The 20,081-nt window shown below is 37.2% G+C and overlaps 1 protein-coding gene across 1 annotated transcript; it reads left to right on the plus strand.

Annotated features, from left to right (window-relative positions):
* The first annotated feature begins 11,155 nt into the window (after positions 1–11,155).
* Positions 11,156–14,175, plus strand: LOC120275691 (CSC1-like protein At4g35870). Its single transcript, XM_039282360.1, has 2 exons — positions 11,156–13,805; positions 13,913–14,175. Exon 1 carries the CDS (start codon positions 11,397–11,399, stop codon positions 13,773–13,775), a length of 2,379 nt encoding a protein of 792 aa, XP_039138294.1. The 5' UTR covers positions 11,156–11,396; the 3' UTR covers positions 13,776–13,805; positions 13,913–14,175.
* Positions 14,176–20,081: the final 5,906 nt, after the last annotated feature.

The raw sequence follows: 20,081 nt of genomic DNA on the forward strand, positions 1-20,081 counted from the left end.
AGACTGTAGAATCAATTGGAAAAATATAAACATACTAAGCAATTATGAGATTGATAGATCTCTGTGTGTTAGTACATGTATGTAGAAATATCTATGCATGCTTTGGAAGAATACTTCTATAAAACTTGAGATGTGACAAACTAATATGCTAAACAAATCAACAGACAAGACCACAATTCAGAAGGACATCATGGTCAGAAGTTCTAAAGGGCAATAATACAAGCATATATTCTAAGTCATTCGGAAACTTGCACCACTAGGAAGAAAATCAAAAAGCAAGTTTTAACTATTACTCAAAGTAAGGTTAAAAATGAGAGTCATGCTTTCAGTCATGGGGCAAGCAAGGGCGCCTATCTTTAATTTGTTGATGAGCTGGCGATGAAGGGATCCTCTCAACCTCACCCACGCCTGGCAAGAAGCTCTAGCAACACCTCAGCTCTTCAATTCTCCAAGAGATTAAAGTGGAAGGGATGAAAACAATCAAGACCTAAATCAAGTTCTCAAGTCACTAGGAGAAGACTAAAGCCCAAAAGTGCACTAGGAATTAATCGTTTTAGCCTTCTTACAATAGCTAGAAGACAAGACAGACGGGGTCTACAATCCTCCCCACTTAAGAGAGTTTAGTTGTTATAACCCAGCCTTCTAAACCTAATATTGTAGTATTTTTATCCCAACAATGTAGCTATTACATGGTATTGTAGATATATTGCTTTAGCAACCCAAGAATTCCTTTAAAACCTCAGCATTTCCTCTTCCAATTCCATTTTAATCCATGGTCTTCAAACCCTAGCTTCTTCTCTGTTCATCTTTTTTCTTTTGCTAGTTAAAGGTAAGTAAATCCTTTCATTTTCTTTAAGTTTATCTCCTTGATCTTAACCCTAGAAAAGCTTTTAGGTTTTTGTAGTCTTAATGTTTTCTCTCTTGTTTTCATTAGATCTATAGAAGTAAGGAGGAGGACAAGAAGTAAGGTTAGTGGGTTAACTATTCCCTCTTGACCTATTCTAATTCTTATACGATGAATTTGTTTGATTTGGTGTTGACTTTATTTGATTATGTGGAATTCTTGAGCTTGTTAAGTTAAATTATCATAACATGTGTATTTTGAAGGGCTATATTACTGTATTTGATGATGTGTACTCTTGCAAAATCAACTTCATGTTTGTTGTTTATGGTTTATGAAAACTAAAGACCTTTAAGGGGGAGATTTACTATGAGTTATGCAAAGAGATTTATATGGACCTTATGTACTAGATAAAGTGATTGGTTTATTAGGGTTTATCTATATACCTCTGGGTGTAAGAGGTCGCACTGTTCCACTTAAGAGATATGCGGCCAGTTTGTGGCCTCATAGAAGTCGCATGGTTCCACCTAGGAACCATGCAAGCAGCTTGCGAGTGCATGTAGCCTACATGGGATTGGCTGGGAGCCATGCAAGCACCATGGAGCCCGAATGATATTATAAAACTAATAGGATTTCTTCAATTATTGTTTTGAAGTTAAATTTTGAATTGGTCTAACTTCTATAGTGTTTGGACGAGTTAGTATTCGGTTTTGTTGTGTGAATCTATGAAGTTAAAGATAGGGAATGTTAAATTATGGATTATAGATGATGCTATGGATTATTTATACTCAAAGGTGAATTTATCTCAGTGTCAAAAAATTTGCTTTATTATTGATAAAAGAGATCATAGGTCTTGTTGAGAGAAGATATTTAGTAAATTTATATAGGCAGTTTTGGATGATTGTGTTTATGAGAGATCTTGGGTTTAGTTAAGTTTAATGTGCATTCAAGTTTAGTCTTGATGGCATGCATTTGGAAATTTAATAATGATGGTTGATCATGTTGGAATTAGTTAGGACTAGAAGGTGAGAATGAAGGTCTATAGGAGTAGCCTAAGTTCAAGCTTGCTTTTGTTACTCTGGTTATAATCTTTTCAAGGATGTGAGATGACAATGTTTCCATATTAATTCAAGTAAAAAGTCGTTGATTAACTAAATAGCCCATAAAGAGAAAGCACACTTGGGATATGGAATTTAAATCATAACTTGGGTGTCAGTGATTATGGTCTTGGTGTTAATGTTAAATGTGAGCTGTTTATTGTGATTAGAGTTTGATAGATCATCTTTGATGTTTTAGCTTCAACATGCTTATATTGTTATGGAAGGATAAATCTACTCCCATTGGTCATTTTATTTTGTATAACATGCGTATTTTGTTCACACAAATATTCTGATAGTACTTTGTTGATATCTATACTAAATGATTCATGACATTTTTTAATTTTGTTCAAATAGTTGATTTCTACGAAAGACTTTTGTTTCTTCCATTATCAAAATATATACATACATATATATATATATATGATAAGTACTTGTGTTATAAGAATGCGAAGTGTTCTTTCCTTATGATGAGCATTACTTTTATCAGGTTTTAGCGCTAATACTTGTGCATTTGTGTTACTTTCATGTATATAGGGTTGTGAAGCCGAACGTTAAAGAAAGAAGCCAAAGTAGATCGTGAACGCACTATTTGGAGGAAATCTTGAGAAGGATCAAACATGAAGACATAAGGCGGGTTCAAGATGCGAGAATGTGTGCCAACCTCCGTGTATTTAAGCTAGCACAATGGTTTAGAGGGGCACAAAGGCAGTCACATTCGAGTATCCCGGCTTGTGCATTGATACTGTAGCAAATTACTGTAGCAGGTACTGTTCATAACCGGCCGAAAAAGAGAATCCAGAAAATCCACACGGGCGTGTGGAAATTATCCACGCCCATGCGGAAATTCCACAGGCCCGTGTGGCAAATCCACAGAGGAGTGTGGATGCCCGATTCCATCCCTATTTGAGCAGTGATTCAGCCCAGATTTCAGTATTTTTTTCTCCATTCTTTCCCAAACTTGAGAGGAGGCTGCGGCTAGGGTTTTGAGAGGTATTGGCAGGGTTTTTGGAGAGGTTTTTCTACTTCGACATCGTACTCCATTTGGAAGAAGGTTATTGGGAGAGCTTTCATCGGCACTGATCCGACGAGGTGTGTCCTAGGCCGGACAAAGGGACCTTTGGAGGAGACGAGGCTTCTCCACAAGACCATCGTCATGACTATCGAGGAGGTTTTCTATGGATTACTTGTTTTTACATTCGATTTCATTGTTGATTGTAAGTAGCTCCATGGAGAGCTAAACCCCTAGTGGGTATTTGGATTTGTGAACCCTAGGATGTATTTGTTTCATTAAACCTTCTATTATGCTTTCATTAATTGATGTTTTATTTAAGTTCCAATCTTGAATGCTTGATTGATTGAATCCTCCTTTAGAGTGACACTAGGGTTGAGAGTTCATATTGGTAACCCTTGTGAGTGAGTGACACACCACAAGGGTTAGACAAAGCTAGATTGGAGAGGGTCTAGAGGGTGAGTCGAGAGGTAGCGGAGCGTCCCCTTTCCCCTCCGATTTGATTTATCCTACCTTCATTTCCTTGAGTTCTTTGTGGTTATAGTCGAGTGAATGGGCTAAGGGATGATCTTCCGCTGGGGCTTAGTTGCAGAGGCAACAGAGTGAAGCGTTGAAGTGATTTTAGCACCTAGGGCTTGATTGTGACTAGGGATCTCTCACCTGGACCAAAGGGTTAGGTCTATATCTAGGAAGAGGATATATCTCTTGGAATCCCTAGAAGTCCATGCGATTCTATCCGAGTGTGAGGTGTTGAGATTGTTCGATTTCTCCTCCGGGACATGGTATAGAGTTAGTCATGGTTGACCTTAAATTTGAGACCATGTATTGAAGAATTTCCACGACTCATTAATGCATTAGTTAGGAGGCATAATAGTCGGTTTTGCACTTGAAACAATTGTCCTAGGCGGAACAATATCCGAGTACCCCATTTATATCGATTGCCTTATCTATCACTTGTGTTTTTCTTTCTTGCTTCTTTTATTCTCGTTTACATTACATCTTGTCAACACAATCATTATTCATCTTCACTTGGTTAAGAAACAATTTAAGTATTTTTTACTCTCTACTCATTGTGGATACGATATCCACTCACATAGGATTTTATTACTCAGCAAACCTGTGCACTTGCGGGACATACGCAATGGGCGTTGTCAGTATATATCTAAAAAGATTTCAAAGTATTGAACTATGTTATTTGGTTTAGGAGTTGGCTTGAAGTGTTATTTAAATGGCTGAATGAATTATATGCACATCCTTTGGCATTTTCAAAATTGTGAAAGTATTCAGTCAAATGAATAAGTGTACTTCTCATGCTATGCAATGTCATTGATATTTTGATGATGCACTTTCCGCAAGTGTACAGATCGTAACAAGTAATAAAGTAGTACCCCGTGAGGGGTAGGGTTGTCGAACCACAGTGATTGGACTTCTAGTACTAATTGCTTTCTAATCTCTAGTAGGTCAAGAATTGGTTGGTAAGAAGAATAACTAAACTGATTAAAATACTAAACGTACGGAATGATCAAGCAAACTAGGATCGAGTTTTCAATAACAAGAGAGTAATGCCCTAGGATAATCCCTATGTGCTTTAGTATACTGACTTGCTTCTAATATCTACCAAGTACATATATCCTAAGATCATTGCGGGTGCTCAAAAGCAATGTTGTATCTACGGCTCTCAAATATGAAAATTAAGTTTTGCAAGTGTAACTACGAGCTTCATACACGCCAAGTTTTGAAACTACACAAGGCAATCACAACTATGGTAATCCACACATGCCAAGTTTTACACAAACAACTATGCAAATCAAGCACGTCAAATTATGCAACACATAAATAAACACAATAACACATTAAAACTCCGTAGACATTAAAAACAAGTAGTCAAAGTACACTAAGCAACATAGTTCAACATCCCGGGGCACCGTGGAATGGTTAGCCCCTAATGATTTCATACAACTGAGAAGAATGAATAAATCCACTAAGGTGAGAAATCATGAGTTCCTCTTTTTACAAATTCTCCTTCGTTGAGCTTCAAAAGCTTCATGGATGAGCTCTACTTCTCTCGTGCCTCAAACTTGACCTTGATCCCCATAGACGGGTGTGGTGAAGCTTGATCATCGTTTTCATCAGTGCTCTCCAAGTGGAGAAGAAAATCTCCAAACAAAAATACTAATAAACTCTAGATCTGGGAGTTAAAAAGGGATTTTTGGGCTCAACACAGTCTAAGCACCGTCGTGCTCAGCCCGTGCTATTCTGTGGAAATTCTGAGCGAATCGGCTAAGTGTCTTCTAGAGAAAATCATGGGGAGAGCACGATCATGCTTTGCCCGTGCTCTGCTTAAGCAGGTCCGTGCAAGGAGCACAGAAAGCATGCTTCCTCTGTAACTCCATTTTAGTGATAATCAAAGGGAGGTGACCGTGCTCCAACACTGCTCCCCTTAGAAGCACCCCATGCTTGGTTGCTACTCAGGCTTCTTCATATAGCAATAATCGCAGGGACAAAGCATGACCGTGCTCTGTGCGTGCTTAGCTTGGACACTTAAAAAAATCTGCATTCTTTGGTTGTTTTTTGTCGCCTATTTTACTCTTAATTGTTTTGAATGCTAAATTCCTATACCATGAACAAATATACCCAAAATAGTATCGTATAAATCCAAAAAATGCTAAAAGATAAGCAAAAGTACAAATTGGGAGTAGGTAAAATATGATATAAATTGCACTCATCGTTTGATTTTATGTTACCTTGGTAAATGCGGGCTACGGTCCTCCCAATGTAGTGGAGGTCCTCACAACCCTGCTTATAAAGAGGCTGCATGAAGAACTAGTTGAATGTTCCTCTTCAGCAGGCGCATAGAGAACTTGAGGAGGGGTAGTGGAAGAGTCCCCTACTTAATTCTGAGACCTATGGGCACCATATTGCTAGTAAGCATGCTTAAGAACTTTAAAATATTCCTGATAGTTATTGGAAGCAAGTCAGTACACTAGTGCACTTGGAAATTAGTCCGGGGCATTACTTCTCATTGATTGCAACAACCCCTCCTTTGTCCACATGTTCTTTCCATCTTTCATTTGATTCTTCCTTAGTTTAATCACCTTCAACCTAATCGTTGACCGGCCATAGATTAGAAGGGTAATTATTACTAGGAGTCTCAGTCCCTATAGTTAGACAACCTTACCCCTCACGAGGTACCACTTTATTACTGGTTAAGATCTGTGCACTTGCGAAGAGTACATCAAGTTTTTAGGGTTGTTTTTGGGGACTGGCAACTTTTTGGAAAATTCAGATTCTAGTGATCTAGCCATTGTTTATATTGTTTTTATTTGTGAATATCTCTTTTCTTTCCTTTTTGCCATTCTTTATTTTATATCTTCATTTATTTATTATTTTGTTTTTGGCTGATTTTATTTCTTTTCATTTTGGAAGGAACAAGTGTATGACCCGAGGAAGCTTTTCATCTCCATTGGCAAGCCCCGATCTTGATATTGAAAGCAATTTTCATAGGAGATTAAGGTAGGTCAATTTGAGAGATACCGGGTCAGTTGAAGTTAAGCAACTAGAAGAAATGGCCAGGAATCAACAGAGTATTTTAGATTATGCTTGATCAAACTTGGAAAGTGCTGGTCTAGTATTGTTAACCCTGCTTTCAAGTGAACAATTTTAAATTGAAGCCAAATTTTATTCAGATGGTATAGTAGATGTGCTAGTTTGATGGGTTTCAAGATAATGAGCTATATGAACATTTGAAGAACTTCTTGGAGATTTGTGATACTTTTAAGGCGAGCAATGTGTATGAGGATGTAGTTCATCTAAGATTCTTTCCATTCTCAGTGCAAGGAAGGACCAGCCAATGGCCAAGTTTCTTGCCTCAAGGTTCTATCATAATATGAAAACAGTTGCCAAAGAAGTTCTTAACATGCTACTTCCCACCAGCGTAGATCACCAAGTTGAGGAGCAACATCTCATCCTTCCGCCAGATGGAGTCTGAGTCCTTGTATGGTACTTGGGAAAGATATAAGGAGTTACTACGGAAATGCCCATAACACGGGATAATGGAATGAATGCAGATCCAAATTTTTTATAACGGGCTTAAATGTATAACAAAATAGATGCTTGATGCAGCATATGACGGTTCACTGTGCAGCAAACAACCTAGTGTTGTACAAAGTTTGATCAAATGGATATCAATGCAGTTCCAAGAAGAACAAGCCGGTCAAGGTGGCCGGTATTTATGAAGTATATGCCATCACTACATTAGTAGAATAGGTTAAGGCCATCACAAAAAGAATGGATGCAATGATGTCACCGCCTCAAGCTCCAGTGATGATTGTTGAGAGTTTTGGGTCACAAGCTGGTCCCAACTATGTTGGTCAGAATAGCTAGTACCATAACAACCCATACAATAGTACTTACAATGCAGGGTGGAGGAGCCATCCCAATTTTTCATAGAGTCAGCAGGACAGGGTCAAGGTCTACAACAACAATCCAGACCATCCCACCCTCAGTTTCAGCATCCATCTCAGTTAGAGGAATTTATGGCTAATGTTGCAGATCTCCTTACTCGTTATATCAAGGATAATGAAACTCGCATGTTAATGTTGCAGATCTCCTTACTCGTTATATCAAGACAATCTCTAAGTGACTCCTGGGTTTCTTCCCTGATAACACCGAAGTCAACCCAAAGGAGTCTTTGAAAGTTGCCACTTTGAGAAGTGGCAAGGAACTCTCATCTCCTACTTTGAAGGAGCCCAATGTTGTGGTTGTTGACCCACAATCCATCACAGAGCAGTCTGTGCAAGACAATCCAAATGTCGGGGTTGATAGTGAGAAAAAGGCAGTAGATAAGGGAAAAACTGCTTTGCCCGAGTACTAACCCAAACTCCGTTATCCGACTAAAGCTAAAAATGATTAACAAGAAGAGCATCACAAGAAATTTCTTGATGTGTTCATGATTTTACACATAAATGTCCCATTTGTTGAAGCTCTTGCACAAATGCTAAGGTACATAAAATTCCTCAAAGAACTGCTCACGAATAAGAGAAAACGGGAAGAAGTGTCTTCTGTGACACTTAGTGAAGAGTGTTCGGCAATACTCACAAACAAGCTCCCAAAGAAAGAGAAAGATCCTGAGGGATTCATTATCCCTCGCACCATTTGAGAGTTTGCAGATGAAAAAGCACTGGCCAACCTTCGGGTAAGCATTAATCTGATGCCCTAAAAATTGTCCAAAAGCTTGGGCTTGGGTAACCAAAGTCCACCAAAATGACGTTACAATTGGTAGACAGGTTCATCCGTCAACCAAGAGGCATTATCAAAGATGTTTTGGTGAAGATGAAAAAGTTTATCTATCCAATGGACTTTGTGATCCTCGATGTGGATGACAAGGTAGAAGTAACCCTCATCCTTAGATGACCATTCTTGGCAACCTCGCAAGCCTTAATTGATTTTAAGGATCGTCGAATGGTACTGCTAGTGGGTGAGGAGGAAATCACTTTTAAACTCAGGAACTCTATGCGACATTCTATGGACTTTGATGATACATGCTATTACGTTGATGTTGTTGATACCTTGGTTTCTGATTATGTGCAGGATACATTTATGAAAGGCGAGTTTTCAGAATTGTTAGAAGAAGATCCCCCTGATGAAGAACCGGAAGGAATGTTGGAAGAAGTATTCCACAAAGATTTGGCTATTGACAACCCTCCAACACGAGAAGTATCAAAATTTCCCGTGCTAAGAAATGGTGGAAATGAGTGACCAACAAGAGGAAGGCGCCACCTATCTCATTATAAACATCAACTCGATTTACTTGTTGGAATTTTTTTGAGATTAATTTAATTTATTTGTTAATGCCATATTCATGTAACTGCATTTCAGGTGGCAATGAGAGGCCTTGTTTTCACGAACCTCATTAGTGAGTGAAAAGGGTACGTCAAGCTAGTAACGTCAAACAAGCACTCCTTGGGAGGCAGCCTAAGATTTTGTATTTTCTAGTTTTAGTCTTGTTGTTAGTTTTCTTAGTTTTCTTTGTTCCTTCTATTAGGTAGCTGTTGTGTATTCTTTAAAATTTGCGTCTCTCCTACTTTTGTTCGGCATTATCGCAGTTGTGTAACCCATTGTTGCTGGTGAAAACCCCTTGTTTTGTTTTTATTTGACTTGTAAAATAGAGGAAATAGAGTTTTAGAGCACTTCCAGGCTAAGCTCGGCATATCACACCCATGTTTAAGCCGTAGTTTTCTTTGATTTTGAAAATTTTGAAGCATTCTTAGAAGCACGGGCTAAACACGCTCGTGCTTCACAAAAAATATAGGGTGCATGCTCCTTTCACGAGCGTGTTTTCAACTTCTGTTTTAGTTTCAATAACCCGTGAAAATCATGATGAGGGAACATAGGGAAAGCACGACTGTGCTTCCCCCGAACCGCTTTCCTCTTTTAAATAGCACGGGGTGAGCGCACCGGTACTCTAGGTGTACTACAGTGCAGCAGTTCATCTTCTTTCTTTTCTCTTTTAAAACTGTTCACCACTAGCCTGTTTTCATCGTTTGTTCTTGTGTTTCACCTCCTTCCTCTCTTTCTTGGATTTCTTGGGTTTTCACCGTGGTTTTGTGCTATTGGATTTTTATCTTCCTCGCTCGCTCCTTCTTTCTTCCTCAAGACCAGTAAGCCTCAGTTCTTTTCGATTTCATTATAAATCTTGATAGATTCACGTTCTAAATGCCTTAAAATACTCTTATTCACGCTTTATGGATATCTTGTTGAGTCTTATCTTTGAATCTAGGCCTAGGAACCATGTTCTAGACCTAGGGCTTTCCGGGAAGACAATCTTACTCGAAACACAGTCGCGCTTTCCCGTAAGTATGACCGTGCTTCGTTGACTTACCTAGGCTCTCATGAGGGGCAAGCACGATTGTGCTGCCCCTGAATTTCTAAAATATGGACTGATTTGATCTCTTTTGACTTGTAGACTATGCTAACAAAGAGTACTTCGGTTGGGCCTTCTTCGAAGAGGCCTCGAAGTGAGGGTCCCTCTCAGGACACTAACTTGGCGCCTGTATTCAATACACATGCACACTAGGAGAGATACATGCATCTCTCTTGACGTAGTTTCAGATAGTCGGGAGAGATTGATTGGGATATCCGGAGGGAGGTGGGTTTTGAGCAGGAGGTCCAGCGATTATTAAGAAGAGGAGCATGTCGTTAGTTATTCCTCATCACTGAAAACACCTACGAGCAGCTAGTACTCAAGGTGTTAGCCACTTTTGAACTTTCACAGGAGACTGTGGGCTTCCACTGCGCCGACCGATCGTGCCATGACCCCCGCTGGTCTAAGCTCTGCATTATGCTGACTTGGTGACGGTGAGGTAAATGACATTTTTGCAAGAAGCTTGGGCTTCCATTGCCTCTTCCATTCTCAACTCTTCCAAGAAATACATGTCAACTTTTTTTTTTTTGGTATACTGTGAAGAAGTTGTATCACCAAGTGGACACATTAAAGTAGGAAAAAAATGAGTGTGAGGAGGAGATGAGAGGACTTTCATGTGAGAGGGGTATTTAATTAAGGAGATCTAATCCAGTGATTAGAATGCTCTCACATTGCAGACCACCTAAGAACTAAACAAATAATGCAATCATTCAATTTCAAATAGTTACAAATTCCAAAATATAAAAATAAAAAATAAATAGCTTGAATAAAAACCTGAAAGATAAAATATCATGGTTAGTGCTTAGTCAATTAATTTTTATCTACAATAATCAAAGGATTAATCAATTACAAATCAATAGAGTGGCAAATCAAGTGGAAATAGCCGGTGAGAAGGAAAGGGAGATGGCAAGGGAGTTCTTATTAAACTCAATGTGATCCGGGACCGAGAGGAAGATGATGACCAACTAGAGCAAGGGAAGAGGATAATGACGGAAGAGACATAATCGGTGGCAGAAAGGATGGAAAAAAAAAAGAATGTTGGTGCTAGAAGGGAGGTGGAGGAGAGGGGCCGGGTTTGAGTTTGGATTTAGAATATGATGGGTGGGCAAGGAGACGATGAGAGATTTATTTGATATTTGCTCTTAAAAGTCATGAGCATTAAACATGTAATATTAAATGTAACCAATTATTAAACATGATTAGGACATAGATTCATATATATATATATATATATTTAAAATTTTAAACTCTCACAGCGGTTTATGTGAAAGTAACCGTAACAATAAATACATAAATAAATAATATATATATATATATATATTATAATTTAGCCGTTCTCCCACGCAGTGTGGAAATTGGAAACTTTTTCTTTGGCCCAGTCAACATTTGGCCCACTTTCACTAAAAAAAGCTCTGCTTGTCTTCCTCCTCCGCTTCCTCTCCCTCTTCTTCTTCAAAATTAGGGGATAATTAGGGTTAGGGTTAGGGTTTCTTCGTCGATGAAGCATAGCTCCTAGCTTCAACCATGTCGTCGGCCATGGCGTCCCTCACATCGCCGGCGCCAGACCCTCCCTTCGAGCCCTCGGCGTGGTATGGCAACATCCAGTATTTGCTCAACATCTCCATAGCCGGCGCTGCCTCCTGCCTCCTCCTCTTCCTCCTCGTCAAGCTCCGCAGTGACCACCGCCTCGTCCCTGGACCCTCCGCCCTCTTTTCCAAGCTCCTTGCCGTCTATCATGCGACCTTCTCCCAGATCGCCCTCCACTGCGGCGCTGACGCCTCCCAGTTCCTCCTCATCGAGCGATCCTCCTTCTCGATTCTTCTCTTCGTCTCTCTCGCCGCCCTCTTCTTCGCGCTCCCTCTCAACCTCCTTGCCCCTGCTCCCATCTCCGACCTCTTCGCGGCCACCACTATCTCGCACGTTCCCCCAGGCTCCCCTCTTCTCTGGCTTCACTTCGCTCTCATGGTTCTTGTTGTTGCTCTCGCCCACTTCGGCCTCTCCAAGATGGAGAACGATCTCCGAATCACCCGCTTCCGCGATGGCAGCGGCAACCCTAGCGATCCCAGCTCCAATTCCGTCGCGATCTTTACGATCATGGTGCAGGGCGTCCCCAAAGCCCTCGCCGCTGATAAATCTCCATTGGAGGAGTATTTCAAGCATCGTTATCCTGGCATGGTCTACCGCGTCATCGTCCCCTTCGATCTTTGCTCCCTGGAAGAGCTTTCTATCAAGTGGGTCGAGGTTCAGAACAAGATTTGTCGGCTTGAAGCTCGCTTGGATGCCTCTGAGAGCTTTCCAGATGGAGGTCCTGGTGTTGGTGATGAGAACCAGGTTTTAAGAAGATTGAAAGATGCCTGGGCAATGGCTTGCACTAGGTTGGGATTTACTGATGAAGAGCGCTTGAGAAAGCTGCTGAATTTGAGGTTGTTTCTGAAGAACAGGTTGTTGGATTACAAGGAAGGCCGAGCTCCGGGCGCTGGGATTGCATTTGTGGTGCTTAAGGATGTATACACGACGAACAAGGCTGTGAGAGATTTCCGTGTGGAAAGGAAGAAGAAGCCAGTTGGGCGGTTTTTCCCTTTGATGGAGCTTCAGCTAGAGAGAAGCCGGTGGAGAGTGGAACGAGCTCCAGCGGCTTCAGACATATACTGGAATCACTTGGGCTTTAGCAAACTCTCTTTGAGGCTTCGGAGGATTGCGGTGAACTCTTGCCTTTTATTAATGCTTTTGTTCTGTAGTTCTCCTCTGGCAGTGATAACTGGCATAAAGAGTGCTGCCAGGATTATTAATGCTGAAGCCATGGATAATGCGCAGCAGTGGTTAGCTTGGTTTGAAGGCTCCAGCTGGTTTGGTGCCTTGGTTCTTCAATTCTTTCCCAATTTCCTTATATTTGTAAGCATGTATATAATCATACCATCTGTTCTCTCGTATCTTTCCAAGTTTGAAAGGCATCTTACTGTTTCCGGGGAACAGCGGGCTGCCTTGCTTAAGATGGTTTGCTTTTTCCTGGTGAATCTCATCATTTTGCGTGGCTTAGTTGAGTCCACGCTTGAGAGTGCAATACTTAAGATGGGAAGGTGTTACTTGGACGGTGCAGATTGTCAGCGGATTGAGCAGTATATGAGCCCATCCTTTCTGACCAGATCTTGCCTCTCTACACTTGCGTTTCTGATCACGTGCACTTTTCTTGGGATTTCATTTGATTTGTTGGCTCCGATACCTTGGATAAAGAAGACATTGAGGAAGTTTCGGAAAAATGACATGATACAGTTAGTGCCAGAGCAGAATGAGGATTACTCTGCAGACCATAACAATGACGAGAATAACTTACGGATGCCTCTTGTACCTGGGACGGATGATAGCCCACGATCGAATGGTGTTGAGGGACATGATCTTTCTATATACCCAATAAATAGGAGTTTCCATATTCCAAAGCAGAAGTTTGATTTCGCTCAATACTATGCTTTCAATCTCACCATATTTGGGCTCACCATGATTTACTCATTGTTCGCACCACTTGTGGTACCTGTTGGTGCTTTCTACTTCGGCTATCGATATATGGTCGACAAGTACAACTTCTTGTTTGTGTACAGAGTTCGGGGATTCCCTGCGGGCAATGATGGAAAGCTAATGGATAGGGTCTTGTGTATCATGCACTTTTGCGTGGTCTTGTTTCTCATGTCAATGCTGCTGTTCTTCTCGGTTCAAGGAGACTCTACAAAGTTGCAGGCCATTTTTACCCTTGGATTGTTATTCTTTTATAAAGTATTTCCATCTAGAAATGATGGGTTTCAGCCTTCTATCTTGGAAGGGATGCAAACAGTTAATAGCTTTGTTGACGGGCCCACTGAATATGAGGTTTTCTCACAACCTGATTTTGATTGGGATATCTATCAAATATGAAGCAAGATCTAGACTACATCAAGCTTATTGGTGATTTAGAATTAATGTGCAGTTTGTTTTCATTTTAGTATATATTCTTGTTAATCAATTTTTTAGCATTTATCACTTGTTTCTCAGAAAATCATTAATTTATGCAGTGGTACATGTTCACGCTTACAAGGATGTTTGAATTGGTACGTACCACAATGGGAAGGTTCTCTAGTTCCAATAGGTTGTGTTTTAGCGGGCATATGGTTATACAAATGCTTATTTTCTCAAACTAGAAGGAATGTAGTTTGTTTTGTAAACTATGGCTCAGATTTGAAATTAGAAAAAATTGTGCTATTTTGTAGATTGTCAACATAATTAATTAAACTGAAATTTTGTATTTGAGGATTTGCTTTGGGCGTAGTTTGCTTTAGTCACAGTGTACTCTGACACAATGCGCTAACTTTTTGACCTCAAGAAGTATGAAAATTGCTATTCATGCCTGCACTACTTGATCCCTTTTTCTAGCTTTCTATTAGATTTTTTACAAGAATTTAAAACATGTGTTTCAACTGTTTTCTATTGAAATCTCCTAACAAGGTTGGCAGAGATTTTTCAAGTGACATTTGAAGGGAGATACAATACCAAAATCTTATATAGTTCTGGTTTCATAAAATTTATAATCTCTAAATATTTAATTGTTTTGTTCATTTGGCATTCACTGATCACTCTTGCATTTCATTGATCATGTGTCTGATATATTTTGATAAATAGTTTATAGTAGAAACGTTATACTGGCATCTTTATAGGTTTATGCATTGCAGTTATGTGTTGAACCTGGACTATTTAAATTTGAAGGTAATGCACACCTTGTCATTCGATTGTGTTAGTGGGTGCTATTAGCTAATATAAGTTAGCAATATGATGCCAGTGAATGGAGCCCAGGTTGTAAGTATGGTGGTGTTTTACATCTTATTCAATTTTAGATGAGGATACACCATCAATGTAGTCCAATCTGAAATAACCAAATTATGAGTGATATATGTTGATTCAGGAGTCATGCTTGGTAATTCTAAGAGATATCTGTTGATTCAGGAGTCATGCTTGGTAATTCTAAGAGATATCTGTTGATTCAGGAGTCTTGCTTGGTAATTTTAAGAGATATCTCTTGATACAAGAGTTATGCTTGGTAATTTTCTTGTTTTTCTTTTTGATATTTTCACTATATCTGTTAATAGGTTGTCAAGAATTTATATAGTTTAAAGACATGGCTGTAGGGTATCGTTAACCATTTTTGAGTGGGCACTGAAGAAGGTTGTCAACTTGGCCAGTTTTTTAAGGATCATCAATCAGAACAGAAAAAGTATTGCTATTTTGTAGGAAAGCATGCGAAAGGTAATGATAAAATATCATGTCGGTGGGGAGTTCAATGGCTTTGTGTTGTATTGGATGGTCAGGCTCTTGGCTTTTATTATGATAGCATCCATGGCCGGAGTTGGGATATTTGATTCTCCCAGCACATTGTTTGCTGCTTTTGAACAGATTGTCGTGTGGTGGCGTTTATGTATTGAGGCATGACTGATTTTGGTATTAGTTTATGGTTTGATTGTAACAAATATTTGTTATAAACTTTTAACTGATTGTTTTATATTGGTTTTTCTTTTCTGATGTTTGATGTTGATGCATTTGATTGTTAGTTGTCATAAGAAAAGGTTTGAGTCTAGAATTTACCCTTTAGTTGGAACTTGGAGATGCCATTTTAGGTAAAGGAATGACATGGAAATGGTGGGTGAAAACTATATCTTGGACTACATTGATACTTTGACACTTGTTAATTTATTTTTGAATGGCAGGTTGTCAACAAGTAGGTCATTATCAAAACTTTTTTTTCCAAAAAGATACCATAGGCCCTCCTCCTTTTAAATCCCTTTTTTAAGTCAGCAATGGTTGTTTAGAGTCATGTATTCATGATGCATGCTCATGATTGCACATCTGTGTTGTTTTATCATGAAAATACATGTTTTCAAGTTTTGCTTCTGATTTTTTTGAAATTGAAGTGGTTCATTTAAATTTGATCTTATATCTTGTTCTCTTGTATTTTACATGTCTCAGTTTCATGAAGATAAAGGCTCAGTCATGTAAAATGAATTAGGGAAGCTTCGTGTAAGTCTGAAATATTTCAACCTAACCTATGACTTTCTAACTTTTAAAGTTCATCTTTATTTTTGTAACACTTAATTCCTAGAATGATTTAATCATTAAACTGGATTCTGAATGGTGTTGGCATACAACCCTTTCTCTCCAAGTTTATTTGGAGTCATAGATTCGAAGGCAGTGTAACCATTTATCTTCTCTGACTTTTATTTTCAAAGTTCGGCCATGACACTCAATATTGTCTTCGACGTGAGCTAATGCTTTTCTGCTCTTAATAGGAGATTTCATGCATTTATTTTCTCCATTTTACATTCAGTTTGTTTTTAGATTCATTTTTACGGTTTCAATTTCATTTGTACCAATATTTGTTAGTATAATTATTTTTTTATTTTGTTCATTATGTGGAGGTTGTTAAACAGTAGGGAAATGGAACTCAATCTGCTCAATGAGGCTGATAATGGAGATCCCATGTGCCCGCTTTTTAACCGGTTTAAACCTTGTGTTTGTTGTCAAACACCTATAGCATGGTCCTAAGCTTTGAGATAGGGAAGGCGTACATAGAAATTTGAATCAGCTAACAATTAAAATCATAAATATATCAACACATGCTCGCCAACCTGAATGCATAAAAGGGTTGTGTTTTTTTTAACGATGCACGAATACATCAAAAACATAGCTACAGATACAAATAACAATTTTGATAAACAACATGTCTTTTGAATCCATGAAGAATTAGAAGTACCTATTAGGTATGATAGATTCCATTTGAACTCTCGAAAGTGCTAGGGTCCATATCTCATAAATCTTCTCTAGGAGGATCCTAGTATTTAAATGTAGTGAAACTGATGAGGAGAAATGGAACTCTCCTAATCACAGTTAAAAGAACTCATTAGATTAGCGGAAAATCCTTCAAACACAGAAATGTCTGGAGAAATCTCTAAGTCACCAAATATTCATGTCCTTGCATCTCCCATTGAATTATTCAAAGCCAGCACCATGGTGCTGGTTTTTACTTAATCTTGTGCTGGCACTCTTGATTCTGTTTTGCCCTTGGTTCATGCTTTCTTGTTAATGTTCTTATGTTGTCAGGATGACTTCCATGATTATGACCAGTGTACCAAAACTCCAGGTCAGCAGACACTTTACTTTTTCTTTTTCTTTCCCTTTTCTTCTTTTATTTGTAGTATCTGAGATGCTGGGAATGGTTTGCTCACATGAAGTTTGTTATTGATTTAGAAATGAGTAGTACTTGCATTGTTACATTTCCACTTTGAAACATGGCCAGGAAATGCAATGTTTGCTGCATGCCATTATAAATTCTTCAGGGCCCCAGATGAAGTGCTATATTTTTAGGGTTTGATGGTGTGATTTAAATTATTGTACCAATTTGACCTTCAATTTTACATAGTATAACTCAAAAAATTTAGCTGAAGTGTAAGAGTTTTTCAATTATATATATATATATATATTTCATATTTTTTGAAGATCATGGAGAACAATGGATATGTGAGGAAGAGTTATTTTTTTTTTTTATAATTTTTATAAACTTTCTAAGGAAACAGTCACTTCCTTTGCTCATGGTTTTTTTTCATAATTTTGGATTTGTTTTCATGTAATTGTTTTTTTTCACATTATTATCTTTTTTTTATTTTTTATTTTTTTATTTTTTTCCTCACTTGATTTGAGTGTGTGCTGGTTCCCTTATTCCTAAACAAATTGATTTACTTACTCTTGCTTCTGGACAATATATTTGTATTTATGTAACTATTTCTTATGCAAAGCAAAGGGGAGGAATTTCCAGATTTATCAAACTCACTTTTCAAGGACAGTGAAATTTCTAAAATCTGTAAAAAAAAAAATGTTGTTTTTTTTCCAATACTTATTTTGAATTGTTTTCATTTTAAATTGATTTATGGAATACTAGCTTGTCCTTGTTAGATCTAGGAGGAATATTCAGGGATTAATAGAGTAACATAACCTTGCAAGTATTTTGAATTGTGGTTGTTCCTTATGCTTCATAAATCACAAATTTAATGTGTAAAGTAGTCAGTCACTAGCTTTGGGATGCATTCACAACAATCCATAGTTTATGCCATTTAAAATATTCATATATATATATATATATATGAAAATAATTAAATAAAAGGTTTAAAGTTGGTCTGATCACCACAGATCTCTGTGTCAGTCTCTTTGGACATAAGAGCTGGTTTATTTGACCCTATATATATATATATATATATTCATAAATGGTTCTATATAAAGTAAAAGGATGTTTTGTGACTCTTGTTTATGTAAATTAGAATATAATAATACAAAAGTTTGTTTGATATAATATGAATTAATAAATAATAGTCTATTATATCTAACAAAACATATTAAATTTAATTTTTCAAAATGTTTGGTTCCCATTCTGGGCCAGTTTGCAAAATTGGAGCAATTTTTAATTAATTTTTAAGTTTTTTGAAAAGCCCTTTCTCTGAATTTAATCTTTTGCATTTTCACTTCAGGTCCTGTTGATCTACGGAAAGTGTTAAAAAATTTTAAAAAATGGACCACAGTGTCACTTTTTTTTTTGAGTTGGCTGAAAACTTATGAATATTATTTTAAAAATTTATAATTTATGAATATTATGATTTATTAACATTTTAATGTACTGTTATTTATGTTTATTAGTTATTAGTAAGGTAAATCTTCACATGATACTGTTTAATTCACCCTCATATAATTGAACAAGTATAATGTTTTTGGATTTCTCCAAAGGTTTCACATCTTTCCATAAGGCCACTCAAAAAGTCTTAAGAATAAACTAATATCAATATAAAAATAATGAAATTAATTATATTTTTATTTTTTAAAAATGGAACTTCTATTTATAGCTTAAATTCTTAAACCTTTTTTTTATACAAACTTTAATGATATTAGTTTCAATTTAAACATTTGTTAGTATCTCTTAAAATTAATAATGTTATATTAAATTACTTATTTTATGAGGATGGACAGCTATGCACGATTGACGTTTTAGTGCTATATAGACAATTAAAAGTTAAATATGTAATTTAATATTTTTTTAGTTTTTAACCCATTGATTATTAGGTATAACTGATAGATTTCTCTCAGCAGATTTTTTTTTTTTTTCTTTTTTCATACAAGATTTAAATTTGAAACCATTTATGTAAATAGCTTTTTTTTTTTTCACTTGAATCAATCTATTTTTGCTAATTAATTTTTTTTAAAAAAATACGTTATATATATAAATAATTTAGATGTTTGTGTTTGGATGTGCATGAGTAAAATCAAATTCATCAATCCAATCAAAGATAGCGCTGGCACTCTTGGCGGGAATCCAACTCCCCCAAAAACAAGGAAATGTTTGGTCATCAACAGTTGGATCACTGTGTGCATTACAACTTGCCTTCTGATGTGTATCAATTATTATTAAATATAAATGAGAGCTTGCAAGAACTTTGGAACAAACCCTTTGGTCCTCCCAAAAAGAAAAAACCAAAGTTGATAAGGACCTCACAGAAATAATGTTGGATAAAAAGCCAAAGATGTTGGATCCCACTTGAAAATTAATGTGGGTTATGATGTCTCCTTTTTTTGCTTGACATTTCATGGAACTTTTTTTTTTTTTGGACAAACCTTGTGTGGACGGACCCCTATATGGCTTTTCTTGGATGTCAAGATTGTAAGGATTGATTAAATAATTATTAGTTGGAAATATTGTTAAATAATGTGCTAATATACCTATGCAAAAACTATATTTTTATATATTAGTAGAAATGATTTTTATTTGTTTATATTTTTCTATAAGAAAATCAACTGAAAAATATTATGGACAGTTAAACCATCTTTTACTATTTTCTATTCATTCATCTTCAAAAAAATAGAAAAATTAAATAAAATGCCCAAAATAAATATTTTCTTCTATATATTTTAGGGCTTTTTGCTAGAGTGGCTTTATATACATTTTTTTAATTGTTAGAGTTATTTTATTTGTCAAAATTGTTCTTAAGGCCATTTTAAGATAATGCTTAGTCAGGACATGGATGCTAATTGGGCTGTTGGTTGGGTATTTTAACCGTAAATAGTGTTGGCTTTTTGCATTTTGACATTTTTTTCTCTTATAATTATTAAATGACTTGTGTTTTTTTAACCCAATTTTTTTTTAAAAAATTGATATTA

This window comes from Dioscorea cayenensis, chromosome 14 (assembly GCF_009730915.1).
Source record: "Dioscorea cayenensis subsp. rotundata cultivar TDr96_F1 chromosome 14, TDr96_F1_v2_PseudoChromosome.rev07_lg8_w22 25.fasta, whole genome shotgun sequence".
Taxonomy (NCBI): Eukaryota; Viridiplantae; Streptophyta; class Magnoliopsida; order Dioscoreales; family Dioscoreaceae; genus Dioscorea; species Dioscorea cayenensis.